Here is a 24,375-nt window from a genome sequence, read left to right on the forward strand (position 1 = left end):
TGGCAGTTGCTTCAGGGGACAACAGTTCTCTATGCCACAGGTGCACACCTCATTTTACTGCCAACTCAGATTTCTTTACCAGACAAATTGCCATAAAAAGGGGGGAAGCACTTAGCCACAAGGCTTCTGAGAGAGGGAAAAAAACATGACATAAAAAAGAGACAGTGGGTAGCTCAGCGGGGCAGTATCCAGGGGTGGACAGAGCGCTGGGACGCAGTCCAGGCTGTTTTCTCCTAGCTCTGCACTATGACCTGGAGGAGGCGTTTCACTCTTCTGGTTCTTAAATGATTCAGCTTAAAATAGGAATTGGACCTATTTTATCTAAAGTCAGATTATGTCACTTTCCTACTCGGTGCCCTCCATTGGCTCCTCACTTCCCTCAGAGGAAAAAAACGCCCAGATCCTGACAGTGGTCTCTTATCCCTACCCTGCGTGCTGTCTGAACCATGGAGGCCTGCTCCTGCCTCAGGGTCTCTGTCATCACCATTCCCTCTGCCTGGGACTTCTTCCCCCAGGTTTCCTGCTCCTTTGTCTCCTTCACATCCTTATTCAACATCATTCTGAAGGAGGCCTTCACTGGCCACCTCCCTAGACAGAAATGCAAGCACTCCCTGCCCTACTTAGTTTTCTCCACAGCACTTACCACCAGCTCACATACTGTATCTTGTTTTCTCTGTTGATTTTCATACTGGCAAGACTATTTTGAATGATAAGGGAGAAATGAAAAAACAAACAACTGAAGTTAATCAAATAAAGGAACCTGCCCTTTAAAAATTAAGCCGCCCATAGGAAAAAAGTAGGAGAAAAAAATAGTAGCAGCTGCAGCTTTGATAAACCCTGGTATGTAGTCCTATTTTTCAAAATATTTTGGAATAAGGAGGCAGAAATAAAAACAAATTTAGCATGCAAACAAAAAAATAGTTTATTGGGAAGATTACTTGTGCAGCTTTGAGATAGCAGCAAAATATTTTTATGACCTTGGCCTGATAATATTCGTTCTAATTGATAAATTGTTCTTTTTGGCAGCTGGATCATGAATCTAATTGGGCGATTTCACAGAGTTTCTGGATCAGAAAAGATAACCCCACGATGGGAACAGGACTACCATCTGCAGCCTATGGGCAAACTGGGATTATTTTATGAATATCTTGAAATGAGTAAGTTGTTAGTGAAGTTTTTAGTGATATAAAACATGTTAGAGTATGTCGTGGATCCCAAATCATCTGTTATTGAGCCATATTAACATTTAGCATATTGAAATGAAGAAGAGTATGTTTTTCTCCACTAGATAAAATTATACAATCCGGCTTTCAGATAAGGTGGTCATGTGTGTCTTTGTCAATATTTATGTTGTAAAAAGCTAGAAATTTGTTACTGGGCAATGAAATGGAATATTCATTGAGGTACATCTTTACCATTAATTCTTTTTGTTTTTTTTGAGGCAGAGTCTCGCTCTATAGCCCAGGCTGGAGTGCGGTGGTACAATCGTGGCTCACTGCAACCTCCACCTCCCAGGTTCAAGCAATTCTCCTGCCTCAGCCTCCTGAGTAGCCAGGATTACAGGCATGTGCCACCACACCCAGCTAATTTTTGGACTTTTAGTACCGACGGGGTTTCACCATGTTGGCCAGGCTAGTCTCAAACTCCTGGGCTCAAATGATCCACCCACCTCAGCTTTCCAAAGTGCTGGGATTACATGCATGAGCCACTGGGCCTGGCCATCTTTACCACGAATTCTTAAAGCATTCTAATCATGTTGTCTGAGAATGAACTCAGCAACTATAATTAGATGTGATTCAGCTTGGCCTGGAGTCCATGCAGGCACAGCTGTTGGCTGATACACTTCTGAACTGAGTCAGTTAAGCAAGCCTGCAGGAGCATGCAGCTTCGTGGCAGGAACGGTCCCAGGATGCCCACTTTCACATCTCATGCCTGCCTTTGACAGCCTATCTATTTCTTCTGGCCAGTGGTTTCTGCCTGGTTCCTTGAGTGACTTCATGGCTCATAACTGGCCTGAATTTGGAACCACTGTGCTGGTCTGGAATTAAGATTTAGCACAGGTCCTCTCTTTCCTAAATGCCTTGGTCCATTTTTATATTATTTGCTTGGACTCTTAATTCTTTTCAGTAGAACTTGATTTTGACCTCTCAGTTGCCTTTAAACGGAAGCATCTCAAAATAGATTTCCATAGGAAACACCACCTTTTGTATTATGCATGACACGCTTATATCTAATAGATGGCTAACAATTTACATGTTTTTTATCTGTGCCCTTTCAGCTAACCATTGCATTGAATTACAGTTTTTTTTAAGCTTAGGAGAATAGAAAAAGAAACACATCATTTTTGTTGACAGGCTTTGCATTTATGCATAGGGCTTTGCATGTTGGCAAAGACACCCCTTTGTGGTTCCTGTTTACAAGTCTGCAGTTAGAAGGTGGTTTTTATTAAATCACATTCTATATATAAAATAATTGCTTTTAAAAATATACATTATACATGGAAACACATCTGCTTCCTTCAGTGAGTAAAAGGTTCATCTTGTGGCTTCTTTAGTCAACAGTACTTTGCAGCAGCCCGGAGCCTGATTTGAATTTCATTTTTGCTCTGTTATGTTTTGTGACCAGGTTTTATTAAGAGTGTAGCTGCAGTACATATGTAGAAGCTGTCCTTAGTTATTATTCTGCTGATTTTCAGAAGGACTGTAAGACAATTACCTGTTGTTCAAAAATGAGTCATAATTGTAAATATTTCTTATTGGAACTATTAACAGCATTAAAAAAATCCTGGGGCAGAACGTCACTTATTATTTTTAAAAAGTTATTTTTCTGTAGTTGATTAGTCAAATAAATGACATCAGAAGGGAAAGTTATATGGTCACGTGCTTTGGGGAGAAGTTGATAGGACTTTTAGAGTTTCATAGGCTCTTTAAAATAGTTATCAACCAAATAATTCTGCCTCATCCTGCCCTACAAGAAAGTATAGAATAACAGCTGTTATAGACAGATTTTTAGGTTTATTAGGTTGTTTTCCTGTTATCTAAATAGTATCTAATGACTTAGAAAACTTGATTTCTGAATTTCTGGGAGCAGGCAGTCTGTTACTGTGTGGGCAACAGGAGAGTGAAATCTGTTTTGTCCTTCTAGTCTGTGAGAGACATAATTTCCAAGTGCCTTTTGAATTGTTTTCATTTCCCTAAAAATAAACAGAGTGCCTTTGGTATTGCTCTCACCACCACACAGTCCCCTCCTTCCCATTTCCCCATATTCCTTAACAACACCACCATCTACCTTTTAAATTGTGGCTCTTACTGCTTAAGGGAAACATCTTCCAGAAAGCAAGCCTGGAGCCTCCACCCTTGCTTGGCCTTGCACCCAGCCTCAACTCTCTTTCCTTCTTTCCTACCTGACAAGTCCTGCTGAGCCTCAGCTGGGCCCCTGAACTTTTCAGACAGCTTTGCTGCTCTTTTCTTCTAGGCGTTAGCAGCACCTGCTACCTGCCGTGGTGGTATACGCTCTGTGCCTGCCTCTCTCCCCATTGCACTGAGCCTGATGGAGGCAGCTACCGTGTCCTCTGCTAGAGCGCCAGTGCCTGGAACCTTGTACTCAAACATTTAAGCAACTTGAACTTGGAGCTCCAACACACATATATAACTGTTAGTTGATATCACATTAACATCCCTCACCCACTTCTCACCAAGTTCTGTATGACCTGTTTGAGTGAAACGTTTTTTATTTAGTGAATTTGCCACCATCCTTTGAGATTATTGGAGTAACTCTGAGCTGTTAACCCAAATTGCTTCTCTAAGAGTGTTCCTGACTCCAAGTACACAGACACAGAACATAAACGTAGTTGTCTGTATTCAAACCTGGAAGCCATAAATACTGCTTTGTACTCAGTAATGTGCTGCAGACACAGGTGTCCTGAGAACTTGATGAGGCCTTCCTGGTGGGCAGGTGCCATAAACGGAGTGCACTGAAGTGATGAGTGGGCCCTGTTTGTCTCTGGCACTGCCTCTTCCACCCTTGCCATGGTACCTTGATCTCACTTTCATCTGTCTCCAAGTTAATTTTTTAAAATCTGCTAAAACAATGACCTTCATATATGATTTTCTCCATGTAATGAATATCAGCTATTCTTCAGCAGTTCCTTGTACCCCTTTCTTTTTCTTCCTCCTATGCTGAACCCACCGATGCCTCCGCTGCACTCTCCAGGACTCAGGCCTTCTTCCCTTCATGCTCTCATCTCTGCTTGGTTCGAGCCCATCACCTGCCATGAAGTCTCCTAACCTTTGCAGGATGAGCTTTCCAAAAGGGCAACTAGGTAATTGGGAGGATTTGCAGGCCTCCATCTCTTCATTTGTTCATTCATTCATTCACTCATTCATCCATTAAACATTTATTAAGCACTTGCTGTGCCAAACACTCTCAGTTGCTGGGGATACCAGGGCACTTGGTCCCTCCCCTCGTGGAGCTCAGCGCTTGGTGCATGGTTAAGGAGAATGCTAATCAGACTTCCTTGAGCAGGTGATATTTCAACTGGATTTTGAAGGGTGAATGGAAGTTAGTTATCTAAAGTATGGTGAAGGGAATGGACATTTTGTGTGGAGAGGTGGACGTATTTAAAAGTACAACAGCTTGGTCAAAGAATGGCAAGTGAACAAAGGATTCACAGGTGGGAATATCAGGTAGGCAAGGGCCATATCATGATGGGTGTGGTGTGCTTAGCCAGGGGACTTGAACTTTAAAGAAATTAGGATCCACTGGAATATTTGTAAACAAGATAACTGCATAACATTATGTGGAATAAGATCAATCACGCAGCAGAATGGAAGATAATATTTTGGATGAGACTCGTGGTGGGAGGGAGATGATTTAGGAGGCTACAGCAGGTAACCCAGACAACAAGTGATAGGTGCCTAAATAGTGGGCATAGGAGTAGAGAGAGGGAGATGGATTTGGTAAGTGTTAAAGGGGTGAATTGCCTAGCAGATGAGGAATAAAATTAGGATAACTTCCAGGAGACCGTATATGCAGGGCAGAACATAAGGAGAGGAGCTGTTCTCTAGGAAATGGCTTAGTGTTGGATATTTTTAGCATGAAAACATCTGAAAGGCAATGTCCATTAGAAAGTTGGACACAACAGTCAGGAGCTCAGAGGAGCCATGGGTGAGGCCATGAGGGTGAATCAGGCATGCCTAGCAGGAATATCAAGAGAAATGGACAGAGAATTGATGATGAGGCCCTGGGGGAAAGGGACATTTGAAGAGTGAAGAGGGAGGGAGGCTCACAAAGAAAAAGAAGAGCAGAGGAGCAGAGCAGTGGGAAGAAATCTAGCAGAGTTGTGTCAACACAGAGAAGGCTTGGGAGATGATAACGTTGCTTCAGAGTAATTTGGACATGATGGAAAAGGGGCATAATGGAAAATAGGGGGAAGAAAGGAAGAGCCGGCACCTACACAGTCCTAATTGCTAGACCTGGGGTGGGAAGTGGAAGCAGTGCTATAGCTAGGTAGGGCTTTTTTAGTTTTTTTTTGTTTTTCAATATATATTTTGGCTTTTTACAATTAAGTAAAAAAGAAATCAAGGGGAAATAAATATTCCACAGCAGGGGGACTGTTTGGCCATGTCACATAAATCTTGGCCATACATTTCTTATGGCCATGTCACAAGAAATCACAAAAATCAGGACTGAAAAGGAACATCAGCTTATGAACGTGTAGCCACCGGCAAAGTTAGCAAGAGTAGGTCCAGTGCAGTGGTGAGGGTCTCAGCAGGATGCGGGGCTTCAGGGACTAGTTACTCTACCACTTGTTGTGAAGGTGGATACTTCCTTCAGAAAACTCAACTGTAACATGTAGAAGCAAGCAGAGAAAGCATTAGAGAGCAGTATAGGATTATGAAAAAGTTGCAGGCAGGGGTTGTTTTTATTTTCACAGTGGGTGTTTTGCATTGACTTTTTGTTGTTGTTATTCTTGGTTTCAAAAGTTGCTTATAAAGTTTTTCTCACTTGAATATCAGAACAAATTATATGGGCTTTTTCTGGTGTTTTGTTTTTAATATAATATTTTTAATCCATCTGGAATTTATGTTGGTGTCAAAAGTGATGGCCCCATACCAATTTTTCCCATGACTTAGCTAGCTGTGTCAATACTTGCATCCACTGCTTCAAAGTATCACTTTATAATATATAAAAACCCATGAATATTTGCATCTCTTCTTAAAATTCACCCTGTTTAATTCATACTATCCATGTACTAGTTCTAAACTGTTTCAATTACCATAGCATTATAATACACTTTAATATCTCCCAGAGCTATCCCATTTTATTTTTTCAGAATGTTCCCAATACTGTCTATGCAAACATCCCTGTTCATTATTTTACCTGTTTATATTTCTTGAAGAACTTTAGTATCACTTTCAACCTTTTTTCTTTTCTTTCTTTGAAAGACAGGGTCTCACCCTGTTGCCCAGGCTGGAGTGCAGTGGCACAATCCCAGCTCACTGCAACCTCTGCCTCCTCATCTAAAGCAATCCTCCCACCTTAGCCTCCTGGGTAGCTGAGACTACAGGCTCGTACCACCATGCCCAGCTAATTTTTGTATTTTTTGTAGAGACTGGATATGTTGCCTAGGCTGGTCTCAAACTCCTGGGCTCAAATAATCCTCCCACCTCAGCCTCCCAAAGTGCTGGGATTACAGAGATTAGCTGCCACGCCTGGCTGACCTGTCAGCTTTTTTTCTTAAATCTATTTGGGATTATTAACAGAATTTACATTAGAATTCTAAATTATTTTGTGGAAAAAAATTTGATATGTCCCTGAATTCAAGTTTGCCCAATCAAGAGTTTGGCACATCCTACACTCATTCATTCATCATTATTTGTTTTTTCTTAAGTCAATTATCATAGTAGTCTTACTTTTCTCATTAATTTATTTCTAAATAGTCTATGCTTTTGTTGTCATTATAAATGGTACCTTTTCTTTTTCAGATTTTTAACTAGGTTTACTGATAACATAATCCTAATCTCTGGCTTCTCTTGAACAATCAGGAGATCTGGCAACATGGAGCCCTCATTCCAACAAGGGAACTATGAGCTGTCCCTTTCCATAGGACAGACACTTGCTAGTTTACCACAGTTGACGGGCTGACTCCACACATGGCTATTACTTGCATGCCCTGGGGGGCTGATGAGTTATTTAGGGTTGGGTGAGTCATAGACAGGGACGTTGACATCACTGCTTATTGCTGCTGCTCATGACTCTGTAGCATCACCAACTCTGGTCCCTGCCTGGCTGACTTCTCTGCATGAGTGCTCCTGCCTGGCCTGTGGGACTTATGCATCCTTCTAGCCCTGTCTGCTCTTCTGCAACATGCCCTTTGCCTCTCTGACCAGAAGCAAATGCCAGCTCCGCTTGCCCCGCCACACCCTCCACAGCCTTGCCCTTCCTGACAGAGTCGTCCCTGCTCCTTGTCTGAGCACGAGGCTTAATGGGATTCTATGTTTTCCTCCCATCCACAGTCTTAGTTACATATCTGTGTATGTTTCCTCCGAAGGTCTGCCAGTTAGGAGGGCAGGGTCTAAAACTTGAGGATATTTTCTTACTTCTTCCTCTCCATGGTATCACTTACCCCAAAATCTCTGCTGCCCCATTTTTAATAAGGCCATGTCAATTACAAACAAGGAGAAAAGAACTTCTAAGCCACCACTCAAATTTTGACTTATTATGACCACAAGGACTGCAACTAACTTCAAGATTCTTAAGGAAGGATATTATAACTTATTAAGACACTTTTATCACATATATTTCTGTGATTTCTAATACTGTCAAATTCTCTGAATGCACTGCACTTGCATTTGCAGACTCAGGGGAGCTCACTCATTTGCTTGTTCTCAGCATATTTCTTCCAACGTTCTCTAAGCATAGCCTTCCCATGGGTCCATTTCTTTTTCTCTTTAACTTGTTAGATAATGCCACAATATTTCTTTTTTCTTAAAAAAAAAAAATCCTAAACCACAAATCATCTTTCAACATTCTATTTCAACACTGAGAATGAATAATATGCTTATGATGTCTCAAGTTTATTACCAGCGAATAATTCTGGTTGACTAAAGATGTCTAAATATATTGTTCCTATTAAGTGTATACATGTGAAAGAAACAGGCTATAATTAATCTTCTTTCCAGAGATTTTATATTTGTGTTTTGTTTGAATTCTTTCACTGTTGAACACTAAATTATTATTTACCACAGATGTGTTTTCTCTCTGGGAATTAGTTCGTTTGCCTTTCTCTTTCAAGAGTAAAGGAAAATATGTTGTCCTTTCATCCACCACCACTCCATGATGTGTGTCCATTCCATTGACAGTTATTCAGTTTGGGTTCGTCACCTTATTTGTGGCCTCTTTTCCACTGGCCCCTCTGTTGGCTCTGGTGAACAATATATTGGAAATAAGAGTGGACGCATGGAAACTGACCACCCAGTTTAGACGCCTGGTACCAGAGAAGGCCCAAGACATTGGAGCATGGCAGCCCATCATGCAAGGAATAGCAATTCTGGCTGTGGTGACCAATGTGAGTAGACCTAAGCTTTACAGGGTAAAGACCTTGATGATGCACTAGATTTGCTACCTAAGGAATCAAATGTTTAGTGTTTTTTCAAATGAGAGGAAGATGCTAAGTCTGTCATCCACATAAATGATATAATTGCTATATATAACCACTTGTTAAATGTATTTTCATTTTGTATATAATTATTTTTAACTGTCAAGACCTCCTACACAGGTACTGTTATTGCTCATTTGCTAAAGTTTTTATTCAATATGAAATATGGTAATGATAAGAAGTACTAACACTTTTAATCCTCACATAACTGTAAAAGGAGTTATCAGAAAATGTTTTTTTATAATGTGGATGGAAATCTGTTCATTTAGAGTTTGAGGGCCCTAAAATAAGATCATTCTGCCATGTTTTACTACATATTCCAAAGCATCAACCTAAAATATTGACTCTGATGGTGAAGTATAAACACTTTGTGCACTCCTAATTACCTTCCTTGACTCCAGAGCAGCAGTTCTTAAAGGAGGAAGGTGGGTGGGTTTCATCACCCTTCCCACCCCACCCTTAGGTCTTTGCTCACCATGCTGTGGTCATTGGCTGAAGCAGCCTCATGCCCTGTATGTATCCCAGCTGTGAGGGGACAGAACTCAGTTGTTTACAGCCTGTATTCATTGATTATGGGCCATCTGAACAGTGTCATTTTTATGTACCGGCACACAGGAAGTTCTCAGGCAATGCAATTTTCATGCCAGCCCATTAGAGGACCACCTTCCCAAGAAGTGTCCCAAAACTAGAGCCATTTCCTCCCATATTTCACTGACAGTCTCACTCCCAGGTGAACCTCCCTAACAAAGTGATTCCCCAGTTTTGTTTTCTTAAGCCACATCTTCCCTGAGTCCCCAGCCAAAACAACAGAAGTTGGGAATGCCTGTAGGTTAGGCTCTGGATGAGGGAAGTTACTGAGCACTGTAGGCTCTAGAGTCAGGTAGACCCGAGCTCCACTTCCCAGCACTGTAGCTCTGAGCTGCATGATCTTGAGCCAGGCCTTACCACTCCAGAGCCTCATTTTATTATTTGTAAAATTATTAATTCCCTACCACATATCATAAGAATAGTACATACCAACCATAGTGTTAGGGAATTCATTGAGTTAATGCATGAAGCCTCGTTTCTATTGAATGTTAGCTGCTGTTATTTTATCATCTTCATTACTCATCATTGTTATTAACAGTGACTCTGTGAGGACTCTGACAGGTACCCCAATTGGAGGCACAAGAATTCCAAAAGCAACCACTGTCTGGACGATGGTTACAGTTTTATACAATAAAACAAGTTATCTGGAACCTAGCTGTCATCCCTACCCCAGAACCTTACATTTATCTGAATTGCATGCTATCTGTACTATTTGGAGAAAGTTGCAAATCGCACACAAAAACCAACTACTAGGGTATGTCAGTTTCCTTTCACCCAGGTACCCTACACCTTCAACATCTACTGTGCTGCATAATGAAGACTGCTGTTTAGAAAAATGGCAGTGAGGCCTTTCAAGTTCCTCAGTCATAAAACAATGAATGTGACAGCACGTTCAATATGCTCTAGTACACTAAGCTGGACAAGAACGTGGACTTGTGTGCTTTAAGAAAATTTTCAGCAACAGAGTTTGAATCTAAAAGGGTTTTTATTTGACCTTCAACTAACCAGAAAATTCAGTTGACTCAAACTCTCCCTATTCCTCAAGCATTCTGGATTGATTGTATTAGGTACCTTTTCCCAGCATCCGTGCCATGGCTCTACTCCATGAGCACAGATGGAGGATTGGCTGTTTCCAAGGCGACTCAGTGTGTGTATGTGTACAGACATTCACTCCGGCTAATTGGTGCTATTGGTTCTTATCCAATAATGGCTTTTTCTTATCACTTAACCTAGGAAAACTGCTTATTAGATTTGTGACATTGATTAAACTATGGGCAATCCGTTTTTCCATATTAGGATTTGTTATACTTCCAAGATGGCAGTTATACATCCACATACATAGGCATCTATGTTTATATGTGTGCTTGTGCAGGCATTAAATGTGTGTCTTATTCCCTCAAACACCCAGTGTGTATCTCACAACCTACTGTCTACAAAAAGAGAATAACCACCAGGATGAGAGTGGGCATCAAGCAGGAATTTGGTATAAAATCATTCATTTTAAAGCTGCTGGTTCAATAAATAAGCTGAATTGACATTGTTGTATCATGCGAGAGCATCTGTTATTGAAGACCAATTTTAATTTATTTTTATATAAATGGAAAACTGTGTGCAGAACAGCATGGGAAATGAAGCACACTGCATTTATTTGTACTCTTGCAGCATGTCTCTCAGAGCAGCTCAATTCAGGAAGAAAAGTATCTTGTCAGAAGACAATAGAATTATCTTCCTTGTTGGAATTTTTTGTAGCTTCCTGATGCACATCTGCCAGTGATTCTATAAAAAGATATAGTTGAGTTAAATGATAATAGCAAAATTTAATCTATTGAAATCTGAGGGAAAAAAGGTAAAATATTCATGTGGCTCCCCAGTACTGACAGGCAGAAACACACTCATATATATATACATTTTTCACATCAGAGGAAATGACAAAGCTGGTTCTAATGAGGGAAATTTTGTAATAGAAAAGCCCCTTAATTGTTTTTTTTCTTGCTTTGCCTGAGATTTGGTTTGTGATCTCACTGTGTCTAAACCATATGTTCAGATGAATACTATTGAAAATCATGTTAAGCCAAAAACATGTCTGCTTTTCTACTTCATCAATGACAATCAATCATTTAGCTGTTTTATTCACATAGAATTTGGTTTAAAGTAAAAATCTTTTCTCCTTCCTTCCAACCAGTTTTACACACTGGAGAGTTTAAAGCCCAAATTAAAGAATTTTAGAGAAAATTCGTATAATTCAGAATAGCTTTACCTCCTAATAGATGTCTCTCTGACACACAGGTTTATGATTGGCCCATATTTACTCCTTTCATCTAGGAACATACTAAATTTTCTGTATGTTGTTGTTTATAATTTTCATAACTTCATCCACTTAATCTTTTTGAAGTTTAGAGACTTAGATACTAGATAAAACTAAACAGACATTATTGTTTGACTATGAATGGGACAACCCCAATATAATTCTTTCTCCTACCCAAATTTTGTTAAAATTAATAAATGCTCACACTCTAATGAAGCAACAAACATAACCATGTACTGAGAGTTTAAAACAAATCAGGTCATGGTTTGACTTGTGTAAACAAGTCATAATACTATACAGGAAAAAAGTGAACTTAGAGGTCATTATTTAAATTTAGATCAAGGAAAACATGCAGTTTACCTTCTGTGTTTATGAAAAGTGCTGAATCAATTATATAAAGCTGAATTATTTTCATAATGTTGACTCTGATTACATGTGCAAGTCTTCTAGGCTGAGGTCAGTGGCTCGTACCTATAATCCCAGCACTTGGAGAGGCTGAGAGGATTGCTTGAGGCCAGGAGTTCCAGACTAGGATAGATGACATAGTAAGACCCTATCTCTACAAAAAATGTTTAAAGATTAGCCAGGCACAGTGGAGTGCACCTGTAATTCTAGCTACTCAGGAGGATCACTTGAACCAAGGAGTTCAAGGTTACAGTGAGCTATGATCATGCCAGTGCACTCCAGCCTGGGCAACAGAGCAAGATCCTATCTCACTATCTGCATATATTTTGCAGTTAAGAAAGAATTAAGATTTCTGAATCTTTAAAAAAAATTGACATGATGAAAATAGTAATTCTGGCATATTTGTTAACCTGACCTATAAAAACTGTAACTTCGGCCAGGTGCAGTGGCTTACGCCTGTAATCCCAGCACTTTGGGGGGCTGAGGCGGGCAGATCACCTGAGGCCAGGAGTTCAAGACCAGCCTGGCCAACATGACAAAACCGTGTCTCTACTAAAACTACAAAAATTAGCCAGGCGTGGTGGCACGTGCCTGTAATCCCAGCTACTCAGGAGGCTGAGGCAGGAGAATTGCTTGAACCCAGGAGGTGGAGGTTGCAATGAGCCGGGATCGTGCCATTGTACTCCAGCCTGGGCAACAAGAGCGAGACTCCGTCTCAAAAACAAAAAACTATAACTTCATTTTCGCTTTGTTTTTCTCCCAAAATAGGCCATGATCATTGCTTTCACATCGGACATGATCCCCCGCCTAGTGTACTACTGGTCCTTCTCCGTCCCTCCCTACGGGGACCACACTTCCTACACCATGGAAGGGTACATCAACAACACTCTGTCCATCTTCAAAGTCGCAGACTTCAAAAACAAAAGCAAGGGAAACCCATACTCTGACCTGGGTAACCATACCACATGCAGGCAAGTTCTGCTTTTCTTGTTTAAAAATGCACTTCATCTTTAAAAGGGTTTTTCTTGTGACTTAATTCTGTTTGGTGTCATTTTTTTAATTATTTAATTTTTATTTCTTTATAACTTCAGGATCAGTCAGGTGCTTTGGTGTCATTTAAATCAAGCTGCTAGAGACATTTTTTCCCCATAGCTTTCTCTTGAGTGAAACTCAGAAAATGTATATATATATGTATATGTATTAAAAAGTTGATGAAGACTAGGGGTAAAACTTTCAGACCAAACCATAAAGATTTAAAGTTGAGAGTTTCAAACGATTACAGGGAGATTGATTCCAAAGAAAAGTCATAGAAATAGAGAAACTTCAAGAGGTCCAAGAACCAAGATAATTCAGTTGTTAATACTATTGTGTTATTCAAGCACAATCTGAAGATACTGAATGATGACAAACTAGCTCCTCACATAACAGGGACATACAAAGATAAGAGATGTAAATACTCAGCTGAACAGTATTATCTAAAAATATTCCAAAGTTCTCTGCTTCGATTTTAATGGCTGGTGAGTTCAACAGTGGACAGTATGTACCAGGTAAATTACCAGTTGATAAAGTTTGTGAACTGTAGGTCATCAACCTTTTTTCCTGGACCATAGAGTTTTACCTAAAATAGGAGGCTTTAAAGTTTATTTAGTCCAACTCCTCAAAGCCTTCACTAACTCAGATTCTCAATAATGCAACCAGGAAACCAGAAATAAGCCCAAAATAAATGTTTGTGTTACACCTAGTGGAGCCTCTTTACAATTCTGTATCAAATCTGCTTATTCTTACTTTCCACAATTCTAATCAGAAATTATACTCTTCTAGGTTTGATAGCTTACAGGCATAAAATTAGAGATGTCCTACCTGAGGAAGATACACTAACAGCAGTTAACACTTGATATCTGACAACAAAGAATTAGGTAAAAAATTATAACAAGCAGATAGTACTCTGTATGAGGAGAGAGAGTCCCATAGCTGAGTGAACCCTGATGATACCATTACATAAATACATTTATAAACATGATCCCCAAAACAGGAATTGTTTTGAGAAAACAGGGATAAATGTTGGGAGAACAAATTTAAAACTTTAGTTCTTTTATAAAGATGGATTCTTTTCTACAAAGATGGACCATGTTATTACCATCATTCTCTGATTAAATATTAAATGAGGTACTACTGTAGTTATTTTGGGGCTTTGTTACCAAATTGAGCTTTAAGAGAAAATGTATGTGATGTCCAGTTTAAAAGAGCATTGAATCAAATATGACTTTTTTTTTTTTTTTTTTTTTTTTTTTTGAGAGAGAGTCCTGCTCTGTTGCCCATACGGGAGTGCAGTGACACCATATCAGCTCCCTGCAACCTTCACCTCCTGGGTTCAAGCAGTTCTCATGCCTCAGCCACCGAATAGCTGGGATTACAAGCACGTGCTACCACGCCTGGCTAATTTTTGTATTTTTAGTAGAGATGGGGTTTTACCATAGTGGCCAGGCTGGTCTCGCACTCCTGGCCTCAAGTGATCCACATGCCTCAGCCTCCCAAAGTGCTAGGATTACAGGCATGAGCCACTGCACCCAGCATGACCTCTTTACAGTATTCAGTCGAAAAGATTTGTCTCCCAATATGTCTCCATTTTGTTTTCAGGTATCGTGATTTCCGATACCCACCTGGACACCCCCAGGAGTATAAACACAACATCTACTATTGGCATGTGATTGCAGCCAAGCTGGCTTTTATCATTGTCATGGAGGTAGGAAAAGTATGCTTTCAAACAGTTTATAAGGATGTGTATTTGCAGACCTTCCATTAAGTGTTGCCAACTCCATACTTAACATGTATGATACTTTCTTCTTATCACTTGCTAATATTTTAGGAAATATGTTAATCAGTATTGACCTGAAAATAAACAACTTCATTAACGAGAGCATTATCTGCTTTTAAAGTTTAAAAGCATGTTATGCGCAAAGGGGATTCAATTTCATTCATTACTAACTTTTTAAAATTTAGGGCACTGGGCAGCATGTTGAGCTATGAAAGGGCTTATGCAAGATGAGTACGATGATGTGATCTCTGCCTGTGAGAAACTTTTATTGCTGGGAGAGTTTGAAATTGACCAGCTCTGAAAAATTACTAAGGCACCTATAAATTTGTAATTGATGTAGCCAACTATGCTTCCTATGCAGAGTGAGTTAACTACTGCCAAATTACAAAGTATCAGAGGTTGCTTAATTGGTATGGTAGATAGGATTGTATTAAGCTGCAAGAAACAGAAAACGCAGTCTATGGTGGCTTAAATAAGGTTGATTCCCCTCCCCACAACTCACATAATAGAGTTCACAAAAGTATGTGGTTGCTCCTGAATCAATCAATACCGGTTCACTGATGGAAGCAGTTTATCCAATTCTTGGGTTTGCTCTCATATGTGTGTCCCCTTATGGCTGCTGAAATTCCAGATAAAAAATTACATGCAAAGCAGGAAGAAGGGCGATGCTAACCACATCCAGTCCTTTTTGTCAGTAAAGAATGCTTTGCCAGAAGCCCCTACAGTGGACTTCCACCTACATCTCATTGACCAGAACTATAGCATGTGGTTTCCCTAGCAGCAAGAGGGGCTGAGGTAGGTGGATTTCATTTGCTCTGAATGAAACCAATCAGCAGAGAAGAAGTGGGGTAGACTACCTGGATTTTTGGTACTTATACTAGTTTTTTTTTTTTTTTTTTTTTTTTTTAAAGTAGCTACCAAACATTAAACAGGGAAGACAAGTAACTTATGGTTAGTTCATCGTAAGTGGCTTTCTGAAGTACAGTATCTGACATATCAGCAAGAGTCACAGGTTTCTATTCAAACATGTAGTTGATGAAGTGATTGGCCTTCTGCTTTTGATAGTGGTAGACTATATGTTGTCCTTACATATGCAGTGGACCATCCCCACTGCAAAACTTCTAGAGCCAGCTTGATAATTCCTTTGCATTGCTGAGCCCACTGGAAGGGAAGAGAATCTACAGAGAGAGGGAAAACTAGGTGACGGGTTTTTTCTTTCTTTTTTTTTAAGAGACAGAGTCTCACTCTGTTGCCCAGGCTGGAGTGCAATGGCATGATCTTAGCTCACTGCAACCTCTGCCTCCAGGTTCAGCCAATTCTCCTGCCTCAGCCTCCCAAGTACCTGGGACTACAGGTGCACACTACCATACCTGGCTAATTTTATATTTTTAGTAGAGATGGGGTTTCACCATATTGGCCAGGCTGGTCTCGAACTCCTGACCTCAAGTGATCTGCCCTCCTTGGCCTCCCAAAGTGCTGGGATTATAGGCATGAGCCACTGCGCCTGGCCTAGGTGATGGGCTTTAATAGGGCAGTGAGCAATAAGCACCCCTGTAGTGCTGGAGGGCTCAGAGAGCAAGCTGGTACCCATCAGTGCCTCCATCTTGGAGCTCAAGGAGACCATGCCTTGGGTCAGAAGGGAGGTGGAAAAACTGAGCTTGAGATTCCTGGATAAGCCAGAGACCCAAAACAGGACTGCATTTGTCTCAGTAGAAAGAAGTGTGTATCTTCTCTGGAGAAAAGTGTCCCCAGGTTTTTCTCAGATCAAGCTAATCAAATATGAGCACACAATCAAAGATGGTCAATAACAAGAGGTGATTAAAAAAAAAAAAAAACCATGTGTGAAATTCAGCAGGAAACAACTGATTTGGACCCTCAGTAACCTCAAGGGTTTGTTTGAACTGTCAGATAAGGAATATAAATTAACTGTATGTGAAAACATTTAAATAATTATGGGTAGAATTTAAAAAGCAAGAAACTAAAAATTATAAGGCAATTTTGAAAAAACTAAATGGAACTTCTAGAAATTAAAATCATTGGTGAAATGGAAAAAAACATGGATTAAACAGAAGTTTAGGCAAATCTGAAGAGAGAATTTGTGAATTGGAAGATAGGTCTGAAAAAATTACTCCTAATATATCACAGGGAGATAAGAAAATAGAAAATATGAAAAAGATGTTAAGTGATATGGAAGAATGAGAAATACTAACTTGAAGCTGAACATGGATAAAAGAAATGAAAGAGTTCACAGATCAGAAAACATGACATGTATCAAGCAGAATAAAGAAATCCACTTACACATATTGCAAGGAAAATGCGGCACACCAAAAATAAGACCTTGAAAGTAACCAGAGGGAAAAAACTGATGACTAACAGAAAACTAAAGCGAGAATGGGAGTAGGCTTTTTAACAGTAACAACGGAAGCCAGAAGAGAGTAGTCTATCTCCAGAATGCTAAAGAAGGTAGCTATAAACCTTAAATTACAGCAGAAGTTTGAAATCTTTCTACAATGAAAACACCAGACCATGTGGTTTTTTTTGGAGAGTGATACCAAGCTTTTTAAAACAGATCATTTCAATCCTATACAAATGCCTTCAGAGATCAGAAAGAGGAAATACTCTCCAACTCATTTGGTGAGGCTAAGAGTAGCCTAAATCCTAAAATCAGACAAGAAGAGAGAAAGGAAAATGAAGCCAACCGTATTCATTACATAGATGCAAAGATCTTTCTAAAATGTGTAAAGTGAGATGATGGACATGTTAATTTGTTCCACTATAGAGTAAGTCCTCACTTAACATCCTTGTTAGCCTCTTGGAAACCATGACTTTAAGATAACATCTAACAAAACCAGTGTTTTTTTCTAATCAATGCTGTAATGAAACAACATTGAAGGAAATGACGTTATTCAAGGACCTGGAGTTGCAGTTTCCAAGAACCTGTCGATGATGTTGAGGACTCACTACATACATGTGTCTTACATTACATGTATATGATGTATTGTATACAATACATCATATTGTATACCTTTACACAAAATTTTAAAAAATGTACAAATCTGAATCTAGCAATATGTTTTAAAAAGGTAACATCACGCCACCAGGCTTTAACCTGGAAATGCAAGGGTGGCATAACACAGAAATTCCACATATCTATAAATATTCCCTACCTCAGAAACAGATGAAAGAACTCTTTCCTACAGCATCAACCTTTGTCGCTTTACTATATAATTTCCATTCTCACTAAACACACTAATATCTTTCACATCTCAAAATTCTCTCCATCCTTACCTCACCAGTCCTGCTTCACTTCTCTTTTCCTCTTTGTGGCCAGCACCACTGAATGAGTTGCCAGTACATGCTGTCCTCGATTCCTCTATCTTTCTATCATGCTTTCACCCCCTCCACTTCACTGAAGCTGCTCTTGCCAAAGTTAGCAGCAGCCACCACTTCCCCACCCTCCCCTCACCTGACTTAGCAACATTTGACTCAGCAAAAATCTGAGTCAAATTTTTGCTGAAAATCTGACTTCAGATTTTCCTCATCACTTGCCCCCGGAAACTCCTCCTCACTGGGCTCCTAGGAAAGTACGCTTTCCTCCTGCGTCCCTGGCCATTCCACCTCAGGTTCTATGCCAGTCCCTTATTCTCTTAGTGATCCTGGGACTCAATCTTGGTTGTAGTCTTTTCTGTCTCATTGGTCTCTTGATGATCTCCTGGAGTCTCTTGGCTCTAAATGCCCTGTATGCTAACAGGACCTTCAAATGGATGTTTGCAGAGCAGCCCTCTCCTGAACTCCACCCATGAATCCAACGGCCTACCTGACCTTTCTGCTTGGATCCCTAACAGATGTCTCACATCTGCTGCCCCACATGCCTATATTTTCCTCCATTCACTCGAAATGTTCTCCTCCCAACCCAGCCCAAAATCTCTCCCATCCACAGTATTTCCCTCTTGATTATGGCAACTCCGTCTCAACACTGCTCAGGCCAGAGTCCTTGGAACCCTTATGCTATATCCAATCTGGTTGGCTTTTCCTTTGAAAACATATCAATGAGCACTTCAGACCAATTGTGCTGCTACCACCAGGTCAGAGCCACTGTCATTTTTTGCCTGGATTAGGGCCAGAGTCTCCTAGCTGGGCTTGCTCTTGTCTTCCTCTCTCACTCAGAGTCAGAGCCAGAGTCCTCACAGTGGCACACAAGGCCTCATGAATCCAGCCATGCCCCAGTGCCCCTCAGACATCACTTCTCTTCTTGTCACCCGCTCCGCACCGTCCTTGCCTTTTCTCGAATGCACTCTGAGGCTCCTCTAAACCAGCTCTGCACTGGCTATTCCCTTTACCTAGAATGTCTTTCCTTCTGATATCTGCAGGGCTTGTTCCCTCACCTCCTTAAAGTGTTTGCTCACTTAGGCATATCCAGACTAATCTACAGAAGAATCTCTTCAAAGTACTCATCACTTTTTAATACCATGAATAATTTGTTTGTAATTATGCTTATATTATCTCTCTCCCCTTGCTAGGTCAGAGATTTTTGATTGATAAATTAAAAAATGAAAAGGTGTTTAACCTTATTGGTAATCAGGAAAATGCAGAGTAAGACCAAAGGAAAAGTCCATTTCATAATCACTAAGTTGGTTTTTTTTTTTAAAAAAAAAAAAAAAAAAAGACTGATCCAGCCTGGGCAACATGGCAAAACCCAAAATTAGCCGGGTGTGGTGGCAGGTACCTGTAATCCAGCTACTCAGGTGGCTGAGGCAGGAGAATTGCTTGAACCCAGGAGACGGAGGTTGCAGTGGGCCAAGATCGCACCACTGCATTCAAGCCTGGGTGACAGCGAGACTCTGTCTCAAAAAAAAAAAAAAAAAAAAAAAGTTTGATGATACCAAGTGCTGGCAAGGATGTAGAGCAACTGAAACTATCACTGCTGTGGGAGTGTAAGTTGGTATACCTGCTTTGGAAAATGTTTTGGTATCATCTTATAAAATGGAACGTTCACATGACATAGAGTCTCAGCAGTCCCACTCCTAGGTCCACACTCTTGAGAAACTTGCAGATAATGCTCTAGGATTCAAGCACAATAATGTTCACAACAGCATTTTCCTAAAACAAAAACTGGAAACAACCTCAATGCCTGTTCATAGGGAAACAAATAAATTATAGTGTAGTCACACAGAAGAATATTATACAGCGGTGAAAATTAGTGGACTAGTTTTATAGAATAACATTGATGAATCTTAGGAAATAGTTTTGAACAAAAGGCGGCCTGGCGTGGTGGCTCACACCTATAATCCTAGTGCTTTGGAAGGCCAAGTTGGGAGGATTGCTTGAGGACAGGGGTTTGAGACCAGCCTGGGCAACATAGTGAGACCCTGTTTCTACAAAGAAACTCTAAAAGTAGCCAGGCATGGTGGCATGCGTCTGGATCACTTGAGCCCAGGAGTAGGAGGCTTCAGTGAGCTATGATCATGCCACTGCACTCCAGCCTGGGTGACAGAGTGAGAACCTGATCCAAAACAAAGAAAGCAATTTCCAAAAGACTGCATGCAGTATCATAAAGGTGAAGTCAAGCAAGACTGTATTTTGGTGGTATATATACATATTTTGTCAAACTTTTTAAAAAATAAGTGAGAATGATACACATACACTTGTACAGATATGATAGCATTGACCTTAGGAGAAGTGCAGGGCCATTAGAAAAAGAGACACAAAATACAACAGCCTTGTCAGCATCCTAGTTTTTAAGTTTAATGGTGGTTTTTTGGGGTATTCATTTTTTCTTTATCCTTTATAACCATTATATATGTGTATATATACTTTTCTATATCACATAGTATTATTTAAATGTATAAAGTAACAGTAACTGCTAGACAGAGCCACACTGTTGATTAGACACAATGGCATTAGCGGTTGGATGTGTGTGTAAAATGTCCACTGCCTTGTCCAGATAAACTGCCATAATGACAAGCAAGAATGAAAGGAACTCGGTGTTCTCCTCCATTTCTTTGTGAGTGACATTTTTCTTCTTCTCTCCCCCAGCACCTCATCTACTCTGTGAAATTTTTCATTTCATATGCAATTCCCGATGTATCAAAACGCACGAAGAGCAAGATCCAGAGAGAAAAATACCTAACCCAAAAGCTTCTTCATGAGAATCACCTCAAAGATATGACAAAAAATATGGGGGTGATAGCTGAGCGGATGATAGAAGCAGTAGATAACAATTTACGACCAAAATCAGAATAAGAGCTTTATGTTCTGAGAAGCACTTTAAGGAATTTAGCTCTGTCAAAATATATTAGGAATTACTAATGAGAATGTTTAAGTTAAATCACTTTGGCAAATATGAGTCTTAACTATTGCCATTTCCACATGTATTATTTTTCAGTTTCAGCTAGCGATGCAGAAACTGGAAAATGTAAAACTTAGATCATGAAGGGCATAAAACTTATCACCGGAAAGCCTAAATGTTACCTTTTTCTGATAAATTGGAATTTTACAGAAAAAGTCCCTCAGTGTGATTAAAAACCACCCCTTCTAAAGTAGAATGGATTCTTTTTTTTCTGTTTGATTACTTTCATTTCTGTCTATTCTCAGGTGCATGATCTCCTTTATTTTTAAGCCATGTTTTATTTCTTCACTTTGCTAGATCTGTTCCAGGGTCATCTTTTCCTTACAGTACCATCATTATAGATTTAATAGCTTTCATGTGATTAAAAGTAGCTAACTAGACTCAAGGATTCACAATATTTAGGTGTATTTTCAATACCTCCAGAAAGGAAACCTCAGTTAATCAGAGGAAATAGTTTCAGTCTTCATTTGAGCATGTCTTTCCATCTCAAAAAAATACTCTTAGTAGGTTGGAATGAAGATAGCAAGGTTTTGAAGCATATTTGTCCTAATCCACAGTGACACTTTTTATCTTCCAGGAGCACTCCTTAGGAGGTTCCGTGCCTAATCAATGTTGACTGCTTTGCAGATCTCAAGGGAATAAAATGACAAAAGTAGGGAAAGTTACAGATTCAAACAGCATTTTAACTCATGCTGATCTGGATAATTAATTTATCTTTTCTAAAGATGTGTAGTTTCTTGGAAAACAGTGATATCACATGATTAAAATTACATTTTTATCAACGTAATTGTCTGGAAAAGATAAGCCCCTCAATTTTCTACCAGTTGACTTTTATTCATTAGATACAGAAGGTGCAGTATTACACATCACCAGCTGCCTTTGTGAATGGCTCACTACACAGCCATTGGGGCATGACTGTGTGCATGGGCAGAAACAGCAAGTGCCCTCATTGTGGTCATTGGGTGGGGAGTGCCTTTTGTCAAGGAGTCTGCAGGACTTGGCTTATTTCTATATGCCAAAGTGATCAACACACCAAAGTCTCTGCCATAAAGAATGTGGCTTCCTTGCATCCTCCATCCTGTTATTCTGGGCCCAGTAATTTGATGTAACTGTACGATTGTACTAGAGACAGGAGTATACCCAGATTATTCATAATCAAGTAAAGAAACTCTAGATTAGATTTGATTTTTTAGCCTCATCTAGAGCCAATCAGGCAGTTAAGAGTAATAAAGGAAAATGGTTTGGTCACAAACCCTACCATTATCTGGAGATTACTTCCTGCTGCACTCCTGTCCTGCCATGCACGTCTTGCCCCCTCACTTTTGCTCAGCCTAGCAGTCTACTTCACTTTATTGCCTTGTAAGTGTCGGGCCTCCTGGGCGCTCTGGAAAAGACAGGGAGCCAGGCCTTGTCGCCCCTACTGGTAACAGGTTAGTGCTGGGTGCAGGAGAGGGAGGTGACTTGCATCATGGTCATGCTGCATGGGCCTCACTGGGATGCTGTTAAATGCCAGAGGAGCCAACCTATCAGAATCCCAGCAGCAAAGGAAAACTCAGATTTTAGAGGCTTTTTACAATAAAGTAGCTTAACTCTAGGTCATGATTTCAAATGCCTGCCATGAATGATTTTTAAGTATTTATGTAGGATCCATCAAAGCAGTATTCTAGGCTTTTGAATTGTCCCAATGGATCTGGGACCCCATTTCACTGTCTCTCTTGATCATGTTAATGATGCAGTCAGAGTCCAAGACAGGCCACATGAGGTCTGACTGCACTGGGATGGAGAAATGAATTTCTTCCCCCTGAAGGAAACTTTCTCATTCGCAGTCAAGATGGGAGTGCCACTGTGTTCCTCTCTTCGCTCCTGAGATACTGCTTCTGGAAGCGGGTGTCACTTCCTCTCTATTACCTCTTCTCTGAAGTGTGTGACTATCTCCTAGTGTTTAAATTTGGCAATTACTCGCCATGTATGTCAGCATAGAAAAGGAAATGTTTTTACCTTATCTCCTGTATGTATGATAGAACTTAGAACTTAAAAGAAATGCGCATTTGTTTTCATAGCCCCAGCAGAGAAAATCCTCTTCATAGATTAAATGTGCTGCTGTGGACAGGAGGGAAAAAAAAAAGCCCTCTACATATTTAAAGGCACCAAATGTAATATCTGACAATGTTAAGATGCCAAAAGAGCAAAGTTGTAGTGGAGATGCAGGGTCATTTCCCCATGCCATCCACAGTGTTAATGAGTCCAGGGCTGACTTGCAGTGATGAAGAAAAGCATGGAGCTGTGTCTGCAGACAATGGTGGCTGCATCTGTAAGTGGCTTCAGAGGCAGCAGCCCTGGGGAGATTGATGGGTGTGGCAGTGGACCTGTGAAGAGGGAGAATCTAGCCCTCAGCCTGTCCTGTGTTAACCACTAGAGAAACTGAGCTTTATATCCTTTTGTAATGCCTGTGAATTTTAGCATATTGAAACATTAGACCAAATACTCAGGGGATTTTTCATTAAACATCCCTCAGATAATTTAGCTATATATCATTAGAAAGGGAAAGCTATCATTTTTATTTTAAAACTAAACAAGGCCATCTTATAAACTGTCACCAAAGTCTTCCCTTTTTTATTGCATGTGTGTCTTGAATTTCATAAAACATTAATTCACAATGGGGGTCAGAATGTACTCTGTTGTTGAAACACTTCTTGTACCATTTTATGTTCATATTATGTTTGAGAGGGTAAAAATGTATGAGCAGCTTAACTGAAGTAGAACTATTCGTGATGCTTTTCATACATTGTGGCATAAGATGTAAAGTTTGTAATTAATGTTCATTTCTGTGCATTTTAATATTCTTTTATAATTATGAGCATTTTAATAAATTCATTTTTACAAACAATAGTATGGTCTATTCTATATTGTCTTAATGTTTTTAAGGAAGAGAACAAATATATATCTGCTATTTACTAGTGGCCAGTTGTGTATCACTTAGATAAATGTGTGCTTTTGTGTAGATTTTTCACAGCTTTCACTTCAGAGATTTGCTTTGGATTTTTAAAAATTATATTGTGCTTTTTTTGTAGATTTTTCACAGCTTTCACTTCAGAGGTTTGCTTTGGATTTTTAAAAATTATATTCAGTGTATTAAGGTTACAGATCAGAAAAGCTAGTTATTAAACTCAGCCCAAATCCTATTCTTTTCATCAATCCAGCAAATTTTACCACTTTTTACCAGACTTTTGAATAATGTTTGGTTTCACCTACTA

The 24,375-nt window shown here is 39.9% G+C and overlaps 1 protein-coding gene across 4 annotated transcripts in view; it reads left to right on the top strand.

The window, feature by feature from the left end:
• ANO6 (anoctamin 6) overlaps positions 1–24,010 on the top strand; it is a 212,809-nt gene extending 188,799 nt beyond the window's left edge. For 3 of the 4 annotated variants that reach the window (XM_024256710.3, XM_024256711.3, XM_009247637.4), the window contains 5 exons: positions 1,027–1,157; positions 8,364–8,569; positions 12,726–12,928; positions 14,595–14,700; positions 20,809–24,010. In XM_024256710.3, coding sequence (XP_024112478.1) covers positions 1,027–1,157; positions 8,364–8,569; positions 12,726–12,928; positions 14,595–14,700; positions 20,809–21,015 — 853 coding nt within the window. In that variant the 3' untranslated portion in view covers positions 21,016–24,010. The remainder of the gene's footprint in view (positions 1–1,026; positions 1,158–8,363; positions 8,570–12,725; positions 12,929–14,594; positions 14,701–20,808) is intronic. The other variant, XM_024256712.3, reaches the window with a different exon arrangement.
• The last annotated feature ends 365 nt before the right edge of the window (positions 24,011–24,375 follow it).

The sequence above is a fragment of the Pongo abelii genome, chromosome 10, assembly GCF_028885655.2.
Source record: "Pongo abelii isolate AG06213 chromosome 10, NHGRI_mPonAbe1-v2.0_pri, whole genome shotgun sequence".
Lineage (NCBI taxonomy): Eukaryota > Metazoa > Chordata > Mammalia > Primates > Hominidae > Pongo > Pongo abelii.